We start from the raw sequence: 12,295 nt of genomic DNA on the forward strand, positions 1-12,295 counted from the left end.
TTTTTCTTATTAAGCTAAGTAAGACTTTCAAGGACGTGTTTTATGTTAATGAGAAAGTCAATGTATTGGGTGGACTCGAGCTGGAGGGGCACATGCCTTGCATACAAGGCCATCATGCATCCTCAAATGTTTATTCACTTTTTTTTCCAATTATCACTTATTTCTTCATATATTAATTGTCTCATTTTTTAAACAAATAAAATTATAAAATTATGGCCGCCAGACTATAATAAATGTCGATGTGGTCTTTTTGGGTTGGGATATTTACAGGATGCACCAAGTGCCAGGAGCCACTCTGTCTACAACTGGTAACATTTTGAACAACATGCTATAGGTACTGAATTTCTGTGCAAGATAGCACTTCTACAGTCTTGAGTTGTTGGTGTGGAATATTGCTCATTCGTCATTTGTCTGCCAACCAATTTATTCACTGATGGGTTCTCACCACGAAGGTTAAATCTAATTAACTAGTCACAATGTTAAATATAATTAACTAATTACTATTAGTAGCATTATTTTATGAAATATGATTTGGCTACATGAGATTATTATTTCTTTAACCATTCCTGAATGATTTTCTAAATTCTCATCCTCTCTGCTTTTATTTTTTTTAATGTTTTACTGAACTCATCCCATTACATGGTACACGTAATAGTAGATCCATGGATTAAAAAAAATGTACCCCAACACAGATCACTTCCTATCATATCACCATCATTATCAGGTTTGGTATCCCACAACGTTATTTCTATCTTCTTAATGAAATGGCAGTGAACTTTTGGGAGCATGTGAAGCGAAAATTCTCATATTTATATTTTCACTCTGCATCTATAACCAATAGTATTATTTTACATCTTCTGTTATTTTCATAATAAAGGGATTATAAAATGAATAATCAACGATTCAAAATATCAATAGTCTCGGATTTCATTTTCACTTTGCCTCTATAACAAATTTTTTAACTACGGTAATTTTTTTTATTGAACCACTTGAAAGTAAAAGGTTCTAAAGAACCATTCTCCCTCAGATAAGAGCTAATTAACTTAGTTGATATAGCATCTGTGTAATCTTATTTTGAATAAGATTGGATTTCCAAAGAAGATAAGGAACCTGTGCAGTTTTTTTGAAAAGCATGTAGTATTTGATGGTTTCCATGTTATTTTGGGTTTAATTATTTATTCTGACTTCCTTGCTAGTTCTAATCTGCATCAATGGCTACCACTTTGATTAGTTTATAAATTCTTTATTTCTTTATCTCAAAACCAAGAAATCTCATTGTACAGAGTCCCTTCCCACTCCAGGCAGGGACTAGTTGCCATGCAACCTCCCTTATTTGAATTTATATCATTTTTAAATGAAAATGATTGGAATGTATAATTTGTATTTGTTTTAATATAATAATTGGTTTAAAAAATGTTCAAAAAAGAGATTGTTCTTTTTTCCAAAAAAAAAAAAAAGATTATACTTATGAGTTATATAGATTTAGTTTATTTGAGAGATATTTGTTTAACTATATGTTTTTTAGATTAGCATGTAGTTGTTTATTTTTTTTTTTCCTTTTTTGAAATGGCATTATTTTATTTTAATTTATATATATTTCTAATATAGTCATGTAAATTAAATAACTAATAAAAGCTAATAGGCATCAATCTATAATAACTATCATAATACTTAATTATACATCTCACATTGCTAAAATAAAAAATAAATCGTAAAAAAACTAAATTATAACTTTATTTTAAATTATTATTATTACTAGCGATATAAAAATAATTAATATATAAGTTAATCATATATATATATTTAAAAAAACATGGAACAACATTCTCAACCATAGAGATTTTACCCCACTTTGCCATGGAGATTATTAATCTATAAAGAGAATTTGTTACAATATCATGACTTATCAATTTGACATGTCCAAAAACCCTAACTTACTTCATATGACACTTTTTCACATGAGATTTTTTTAATTAATCAATTTAATTAAAAATACAAAAAGGGAATCACTACTTTGGAGATAAATCTCAACCTTTAAGTTGTGTAGGCTGCTATAAATATTCTATAATATTCCAAGGTTAAATCCCTACCATCCACCTAATAATTATTCATAATTAAATTAAAATTTTGGAAGCCTTGTTTGCATAATTAGGGCTTAATACTATTGGGATGGAGTGGGGTGGGAATGAAGCCAAATAATAGAGAAAACATAACAATATTTTTATGTTTTCCCTATTATTTCCACCACCCTCACTCCATAGTATAAAAAAGTTGTTTTCATGCTTTTATTATAGTTATACTTCATTCAGAACACATTAAAAAGATTTTCCTTCTTTTTTTTCTACCCAAGCCAAGATCATTTTATTCATGATTTAATCGAGCTTCCGATAACTTTTTAATCCTGATTTGAGCGAGATTTCAATAACTTACTCATTTTGATCGTTAGATAATTCCTCTTCCATGGTTTAGTGGAAGTGTCAGCATTGTTAAAATACAAACCTCACAAGCTATGTAGCAAAATTTACGATGTAGAATTCACAAGTTATGAAAAGATTTTTCTCCTAAAGTGCCCTACATATACTCAAATTAACTTAAAATTTCAAAATATGTGTTGCAACACTGACCTTCCTAACATCCTAAGTCATAAAAACTATAGTAATCTTGTAACACTTCTCTTAATGTTTTTTTAGCACCAAAAAAATAATATATATATATATATATATATGTATATATATATATATATATATATATATATATATATATATATATATATATATATATATATATATATATAAGTAATCTCTTATTGGAGAAACTGGGAGAAGATGGAGACTGGATGGGAGAAGACGCGCGAGGGTTTGGGTTAGGGTTTCAGAAACCCTCTGCAGTTTACTGAACCGTGCCGGACCTCCGTTACCCGCACTGCACAGCTGCCGTTCACCTCTGCCGCTGTTAGCACCTTCATCGTTTCGAGCTGGTTGACTATTAAGAAGGAAGGGTTACATTGCCGCGCCTTCCGGTTGACACCCCGTGACGGTTTATTACCTGCCCAGCTCGGTCCGTTATCCTGAGATCTGTCATTTTCCCCGGTTTTCACTACTTTCTGAGGTGTCCGCCGTTCCGAGACGCAGCTGGCGAAATGGAGGACCTAGAAGCTGTCGATTACTCCGAAGACCCGCTGGAGGGGGTATCCATCTGGCGCTCATCCTTCTCCACATCAGAAGGTATGTACAGTTCGGGCCTCTCCGAAAACTACTCTCCGTTTTCGCTTGGGGAACAGTCAAGGTCATATCCTGTGGTCCTCCCGGATGTACCACCTACTTGGCCTGCGCTCTCTACCCCCCCTCACTCTCCGGCTACCCTCGGTTTCGTTTCCGGCTGCTTGAACCCTAACCCTGGTTTAGATCCATCGGCATCTGGTTCCATTTCCCGGCCGTTATTAACCCCTTCACTGCCCACTGTCTCGGCCGGTTTCTCTGGGTCACTCGGTCTTTCGTCGGGAAGCTTCACCACCGTGCCCCCGCTCTCTGGTCCCCCCCTGTAACTGGCATCGGTGACCCCTCCTCATCGTACCAGATTCCTTCACCGCCGATTGTTACTGCCCCTCCCCTGGGCCGACCACATATCCTACCTCCCTCACAGGGCCCTAAAAAGAAGTACAGGTGTTTCAAATCAAAGGCGGACGACATCTTTCTCAGGCTTGAGGAGGACATTCAGTGGGGTGAGACAATGGAATTTGCTGATCGAGTACTGGTTGGGCGCATCAGAGGTCGGAACTACTCGGCTGCACGCTTGAAGACCTGGGCAGCTGAAGTTTGGGGTCATCATTTGGTGGACATCCCCTTCGTGCAAACCTTCGTGAGGGGATGGTTTGCCTTGAGGTTCGCTCGTGCTGATCATACCAATTGGGTCTTGTCCTCTTACTGGCACTTTGAACATGCCCCGGTGCTCCTCAAGCGATGGACTCCCTTATTCGACCCCGAGACAAAGCAGATTGGCATCGGGCCCGTTTGGATTCGACTCCCAGGACTACCTCTACAATACTGGTCAGAAGATATCTTCAGGAGGATTGGCAATGCAATTGGCACCTATATGGACTACGACAAATCCTACCAGCATACAGGCATGATGGCTTATGCCCGGATTCTTATCAATCTGGATACCAGGGGAGGACTACAAGAATTCATTACCATACAATGGAGAGACACGACACGCAAACAAATTATTGACTACGAAGGCATCCCGTATCGCTGCCGTAGATGTCACAAAGTGGGACACCTTTACAGGGATTGTCCACTCCTTCGGAAAGCAAAGGGAAATGTACAGGATGGAGAGTCCGAGCATCCCCTGGACCACTCCCCCAGGCAGACTCCGGAGAAGAATCAAAAGGAGCAAGCTCATGCACATGAAGATGGAGATCCCCGAAGCACTCCAGGTATAGCAGACGCTGCTATAGCATCCACTGCTCCTCAACCAACATCATCAGCTCCAGTACACACAGCGACGACGGGTATGTTAAATTCATCCCCCTCTCCTTTGCCTCCTATTTCTTGCATATCTGTTGGCATTACATCTCATCACATTATAAACACATCTCCTATTTCTGCACCTTCGACATCGATGACTTATCATTATCCCCGGGACATACCCCCTCATCCCTCCCTCATTTGCTCCATCCCGCTCCCTTCTCCGGTGACTTCCCCTTGCCGGCCATCTCTGATATCATCTTCCCTCGCATCCCTCTCCATTCCTTCCTCCCCGGTATCCCCCGATATTCCCTTCGATCCCGATCGAAGGATAGAGGATTCGATGCCGTTGGACTTGACTCTGAGGTCGCCCCTATAACTCACAAGAACTCTCGTGGCCGACCCTCTCGCATCACCAAAGCTAGACATACTGCTGATGAAGAAGTTGCCCTCGGGCGACAACAAACTATTTTCAGGGCCCTTAGAGCGAAGAACGGCCCCCTCTCTCACCCTTCATGAAGATTATATCCTATAATTGCCGTGGGTTTGCTAGTTTGGCCAAAAAACTAGCGCTCAGGAGATTGCTAACCTCATCACAGCCGGATATTATTTTTCTTCAAGAATCCCTCTGCTTGGCCGAACCTCTTATCCATACTCTTAACTCCTGGCTTCCCAATTGGACCTTTCATGCACTGGATGCGTCCGGGAGATCCGGAGGTTTGGCCATTGGGATTAGTAACAGAGCAATGGAGATCCGGAACATTTGGGGAGGCAAAGGATTCAATGGTCTAGACATATTTGCTTATTCCGTTGAAATGGATATTTGCATCATCAATGTCTATGGCCCTTGTGCTGACAGAGCCAATTATTGGAGAACCTTACTGGAATCGGAATTACTTCAGGCAAATAACATTATTCTTGGAGGCGATTTAAACTTCTCTCTGGGATTCTATGAATCATGGGGGCACTTGGCGCAGGTAGACTCCTTATCAGAGACTTTATCCAATCTACTGGAGGAACACCAGTGGGTGGATATTCCATCGGCCAGAATACAGTATACCTGGTCTAACAACCGCAGTGGAGAACAAAGCTTGGCCAGAAGACTTGACAGATTCCTCATCAAAGAGACACTTCACAACAGACTCCCTCGAATTCGTCAATGGGTTGGAACTGGAGGCATATCGGACCATCGTCCAATTTTTTTAGAAGCGGTGGACATTAATCATAAGATCAAGGGCCCCTTTAAATTTAACGCCTCTTGGTTAAAGGACCCTTCTTACATACAGTTGGTAACTAACTATTGGCAGAACAACCATATCAGGGAAAATGAGGAACACACAGAGGGCTTCGTTAGAAAATTATCTGAACTTAAGCAGATATCTAAAAACTGGGCACATCAGAAGCGTATCCGTGATGACAATACTCTGAAGGAGGCTGAAAGAGTCATTGCTGCATTCGAGGACTCATCTATTGGGACCTTCCCCACCCCTGAGAGCAAAGAACAATACTCCTCTCTTATTGCGAAGCGCTCACATATCCTGAAGGAAAGAGAAGAAATTTGGAGGCTAAGAAGCAGGGAAATTTGGCTCACAGAGGGGGATGATAACACAAATTTTTATCATAAATTTGCCAATGGGCGCAAATCCATCAATACTATTTGGGAACTACGGGATGAGCGAGGACATCCTGTATCATCTCATAAGAACCTGGCCAGGTTAGCAACAGAGAACTTCAGGGGTATTTACAAAGCTACTGGAGATATAAATATCATGGAGATCATGAGGATGGCTGAGCATTTTCCCAGGTATGTAATATAAGAAGACTCGGAAGATCTACTGAAGGAAGTGACTATGGAGGAATTGGAGGCAACCTTAAAATGGTTTAAAAAGGATAAAAGCCCAGGCCCAGATGGGTGGACCATTGAGTTTTTCATTGCTTTCTTTGAAATCTTGGGGAACGACCTACTTAAGATTGTAGAGAACAGCAGAAGGAGGGGCAAAATATCCTCAGCCATCAAATCCACATTCATTGCTCTTATCCCTAAATCGAACGATCCTGTCTCCTTCGATGATTTCCGCCCCATTTCCCTCTGTAACTGCCTTTACAAGATCATTGCCAAGATTATAGCCAACCGTCTGAAGCCTATTCTTTCTCGGCACATATCTCCAGAGCAATTCGCCTTTCTTCATCACAGACAGATACATGAAGCTATTGCCACAACACAAGAGCTCATGCACTCCTTGCAGCTCAAAAAACAGAAAGGGATGATATTAAAAGTGGACCTATCCAAGGCTTTTGACAGAACAAATTGGCTCTATATAAGACTGCTGCTAACTCATCTTGGTTTTCCCTTCGAATACATCAAATGGACAATGAGCTGCATTACAGATGTGTCCTATAGTGTGCTTCTCAATGGTGAAGCTACTTCTTTCTTCACTTCAGAGAGGGGACTCAGACAGGGATGTCCGCTCTCACCCCTACTATTCTTGCTTATTATGGAAGGATTAAGTAGGATTATTACATCTGCTCGAGATAGGAATCTACTGACCGGCATTAAAATTGCGGATAATTTTTATCTCACTCATCTATTATTTGTTGATGACATTCTGATATTCTTAAATGGCAGCATTGGGGATACCACTACTCTTCAGAACTTAATCCTTCTTTTCCAGCATGCTACAGGTATGAGGATCAATGATAGCAAGTCCACGATCACCACAGTCGGATGTACTCAACATGAATTCACTTTTGCAGTACTACGCTTCCCTTTCACCTCCCTGAACTTGACGGAAGGTATTAAGTACCTGGGTTTTAAATTAAAACCTCTCGGATACAGGATAGCAGACTGGACTTGGCTAATAGCGAAAGTGGAAAAAAGGCTACAGGTATGGTACCACAAATATCTCTCTCGAGCAGGCAGATTGGTTCTCATTAAAGCAGTTATTGAAGCCACTCCAGTCTATTGGATGACCTTGGCCTGGATACCAAAAGGTATATTGAGACGCCTTCAAAGTATTTGCTGTAGATTTCTATGGAAAGGTCACCAACCGGGGAAGCTTTTTGCATGGGTTAAATGGGACACCATTGCTAAACCCAAACGTTGGGGAGGATGGGGCATAAAGAGGCTTGATCTATTCTCCAGAGCATTAGCAGCCAAACTTGGGTGGCAGCTCCTCACCACTAATAGTCTCTGGACTCGAGTTGCACACGTAAAATACATCAAGCCACTGAATGTAATGGACTGGTTCCGTCTGCAGCATGGAACAAGCCAAAACATATCCAATATCTGGAAATCAGTCATAGGCTCATTACCACTGCTGCGAGAAGGAATAACTTGGCGTATAAGTGAAGGTAATGCAGTACGAATTGGAATGGACCCGTGGGTTGGCTGTGGCAATGCCCATAGATTATCTGCAGACCTTATAAGGTATCTACATGGCAGAGGGGTAACTCACATTAAGCACATTGGCGATAACGAAGATTCCACCTTTCTCCAACAGGCATGGACAACAGCACAAGCGTTGGAGATTCCTGTACAGTGGCATCACGAATGGCAGGAGTATACGGACGCCCTCACCCAGGCACACATCAGGCTCACAGAAGGACCGGACGAGATCATCTGGGCCTTTGCCAAGCATGGAATATACACCCCGAGACAAGGATATTTAAGGCTCATGGAATCATTCAAGCCTCCGGATATCCTCCCCACCTGGAAAACGCTCTGGAAGCTTAAGGCAGCACCACGCACGCGCTTATTGATGTGGAACATTCTTTTTGACAAGATCCCTACCGGAACCAATCTTATGAAGAGATCATTTTATGGTCCCTTCCGATGCCACTTATGCCGCGGGGAAGAAGAAAGCACAGAACATCTTTTCTTAAATTGCAGTACTGCTTTAGAATTTTGGCAATCCCTCACCTCTCACTATCCAAGCTTAAAAAACTGGCAAGGTAATAATCTCATGGAAGCTTGGAAAAATTGGTGCCAAAATCACACCGGAAAATCCATTAACATACCATTTTTGGGTTGCTGGGCTTTATGGATTGCGCGTAACCAGGCCATATTCAACTTAAGGACCCCCCATTGGCCTACCATTTTACACCACACGATTGCTGATTTCGACTTGCTACCTAAAGTGGTTTCCTCTGCCCCCCCCCCCGCTCCATCAGACCTGAGATCATAGACAAATCTAAGCCCTGGGCTTATTTTGATGGCTCGGCTCAGGAAGCAGGCTGTGGGGGTGGGGCCGTTCTATATCTCAACGAATTGCACTGCTACAAGATACAAATCAACCTAGGCAGAGGCACCAACAATTTTGCTGAACTGTGCATGGCAAAACATATCATTCATTTTGCAATTCAAAAACACTGCAGACACTTACAACTATTTGGAGATTCTAAAATTGTTTGCAACTGGCTGAATGATGCATCTCATTGTTATGCATTTTCATTGAGGCATATATTAGATGAAGCTAAAAGACTGATTACTTCTTTTGAATCATTTGTCTGTCGACACATCTACAGGGAACTTAACACAGTCGCAGACCAGCTATCCAAAGAGGCAGCGCACAGACAAGGAAATGAATGGTTGATACAGGAGGAGATAGACGGAACTTTCTACCAGCATTACCACAGACCCTTTGATGATCTGATAGGAAATGGGCTATAAGGCCCTCATACAACAGTACTGTTTTTTGTTATTAAGCATGTATATATATCTACTGTTTAAACATGAGTATCAACTCTTTTTATGGTAGCATACAGTTTATATGACGCTCTCTGCGTAGAGCGGGACTTAACTTTTTGATCACTGCTAGTTACAGATTTTGTAGGCTCCCTGCGTGGAGACTTCTAGACTTTTTTCTTCAGATCTATAGACTGTGAACTCAATAGGCTCAGCAGCCTCCATATGAATATGCTTCGGCATCTACAAAATGTAATTTCTTAATATTAATAGAAATTACGACTTTTTCCCAGGGGAAAAAAAAGTAATCTCTTATTTTTCTTAAGATCCAATTGACGAATTATAATTTCAATCAACTTTAATCATGAATCATTATAAATAACTCTTTAAACCAACAAAATTTTGTACTTATTTTATCTCTTTATCTTATGTTCTTTCATTCTTCCATTTGTTTTTAGCATTTTCTCATCCCATCTCTGACTCAAAGTTTAACCTACTCTCTTATATGGAGGTTTGGGTTGAGAATAAGGCCTAAGCCTCACTTGTAGATGATAACTTCTCAATTCATTTAAATAATCGTGTTCGATGATTTTCTTATTTTTATTATGGAGGTTTGGGTTGAGAATAAGGCCTAAGGCTCACTTGTAGATGATAACTTCTCAATTTATTTAGATAATCTTGTTCGATGATTTTCTTATTTTTATTATACAATTTTTTATTATGTTTTAAAAAAATTTCATTATTGAAAAAGGCTTATGGCTTACATTTTACTTATTTTTAACATAGCCAAATGGTGACCTATTCTTTCGACCATGTCTTTTATTGATAGCCATCCTTTTCCTTTCTTTAATTTTTTATTATAAAAAAAATTGGACATTTTCCTATATTTTTAGTTTCTTGTAATGGAGAGGGGATATATATATAGAAAGACTGAATTTATTTGTATGATTCTTTTTCTTAATGCAACGGGATTCATCTAAAAAATACTTATGCCACTAGCATAACTAATTATCTTCTTAATGACCTCTCCTATCATCCTCCCTCTTAAAAGAACATTTTTCTTACATAAGGTTGTGGTCCTTCCATATAAAAGTGATCATATTAAAATGTTCATTACACTAACTTCTCTGTGAGTGAGATTTTGGAAGATGCTCTTTAAAATTTGGATAAGAATGTTATTATAAAATACTTTTCTTCTCTTTTTACTTATGTAAAATACTTTCTTGCTCATTTACATTAAGACTTATATACTTTATAAAATTTATAATGTTAAAAAATAAAAGGAAAAAAATTCAAATATTTAGGTTGATAGGTCTTTTTTGTTAATCAGTGCACCTTAGATTTTAGTCTACGCGTGATATATGACACCATATGACCTCACATTTTAATCCTGACGTGCACCATATTACCTCACACTTTACAATTGACCTCATATTTTTACACCTAATATCTTTGTCTAGGCATGACACCTGTGCACCATATTAGTGTAATTTTTTCTCGAACTTCAGCGCGAACATGAAGTACCGATATGCAGACTGGGCCATTTTTTTAGAATAGCTTGACTACATAAAAATTGTCATTATCACCATCCACACAAATCTTTATCTTCACGCATTCTTAAAGGTATTAGCTACTACCCTAAGTCCATAGATGAAAGTTTCAAAATTCAGTATTGTTTTAAATTTTAAAACTTACCAATATCCCATGCCTTTAGTCCCAAATCTTGTGTTCATCAGAGATGTGGTCAAATTGCATGGCGTTCCAAAGAATATTGTGTCAAACATGGAAGTGAAGTTCACTTCCAAGTTTTGGAAGGCATTGTTTACAGGTTTGGGCACAGAGCTGGCCTTCAGCACAACTTATCATCCGTAGATTGATGGACAGATAGAGAGAGTTAGTAGGATATTGGAGGACATATTGAGAATGTATGTGATGCATCAGTAGTGGAAGTGGGAAGAGTACCTTCCATTGGTTGAGTTTGCGTACAAAAACGGTTATCAGGAGTCATTGAGGATGAGTCCTTTTGAGGCATTGTATGGGAGGAGTTGTATCACTCCCGTCAGTTAGAGTGATCTGGTTAACATGGTGTTGATTAGACCATATATGTTGGCAGACATGGAACAGGAAATGAAGGCAATCAAGAAGAATCTAAAGGCAGCACAGGATAGGCAGAATAGTTAGGCATATAGGAACAGGTTGTTCAAGGAGTTCCAGGTTGGGGATCGGGTGTACTTGCACATCAAACCGAAGAAGAACTCCTTGTGGATTGAATCATGTGCCAAGCTCGCATCATGGTTTTGAGGACCCTTCAGCATTATTGAGAGGATTGGGTCAGTAGCCTATCGACTTGCACTGCCTCCAATAGTGAAATTCCATGATGTTTTCCATGTATCTTTGCTTAATAAGTATGTTAAGGATGTTGATCATGTGATTGACTGATATGTATTGCAGGTGGAACCAGATGCAGAATTCCAGCCGGAGCCTCAGTGTATATTGCAAAAAAATGTTCTCATGCTCCAGAACCAAGCAATCCAGCAATTTAAGGTGCAATGGAAGCACTTTGGGCTCGATGAAGCTACACGGGAGATGGTAGATTAGATGCAAGCTATGTATCCTTCCTTGTTTTCTGGTTGAGGCAAAGTAGTTTTGGCTTGGTGTTTTGGTGTGATTTTGGTATATTTTTTGGTATATGTTTTGATGATGTTGGTTTAAGTACATATGTATATGGATGTAAATACCGCCACGAGCTATGTTATAAATCTCCACTATGTTGTATGTTGTTATGACGTCATGTTATTATGTTGTTATGTTGGTTGCTTCTCAGCAAGTTCATCATTGTAAATACCTCATTGAACTAAGTTATAAAGATCCATCGGTATTATATTTTTCTTACATTATTTTTGTGGTTATAAGTGTTGTTGAACACCGAGGACGGTGTTCCCCCAAGGGGGAGGGTTCTGTAACAACCCTCATGAAAATTCCATGTAATAAAAGTAAATAAAGGCAAAATAATAACCATGAAAGATGGGACACTTATTCCAAGTTAAAGGTTGGGTAAAATCTTAGTGATGGGGATTACTTGTAATTGTTTATGGCTAAGGAAATTGGAAAAGGAAATGGTTAAGGCTTTGGAAAGGAAAAATGG

The 12,295-nt window shown here is 39.4% G+C and overlaps 1 protein-coding gene across 1 annotated transcript; it reads left to right on the forward strand.

The window, feature by feature from the left end:
- Nucleotides 1–4,981: 4,981 nt before the first annotated feature.
- On the forward strand, nt 4,982–6,283 carry LOC149225858 (uncharacterized). The gene has a single exon (XM_089380038.1). The coding sequence runs from the start codon at nt 4,982–4,984 to the stop codon at nt 6,281–6,283; it is 1,302 nt and encodes a 433-aa protein (XP_089236164.1).
- Nucleotides 6,284–12,295: the final 6,012 nt, after the last annotated feature.

This window comes from Pinus tabuliformis, chromosome J, assembly GCF_031772625.1.
Source record: "Pinus tabuliformis cultivar Carrire ecotype Pingquan chromosome J, CPIR1, whole genome shotgun sequence".
Lineage (NCBI taxonomy): Eukaryota > Viridiplantae > Streptophyta > Pinopsida > Pinales > Pinaceae > Pinus > Pinus tabuliformis.

Bases quoted from the DNA above. Each gene is read 5' to 3' on its own strand.
- LOC149225858 (XM_089380038.1), top strand. From the start codon at position 4,982: ATGAAGATTATATCCTATAATTGCCGTGGGTTTGCTAGTTTGGCCAAA.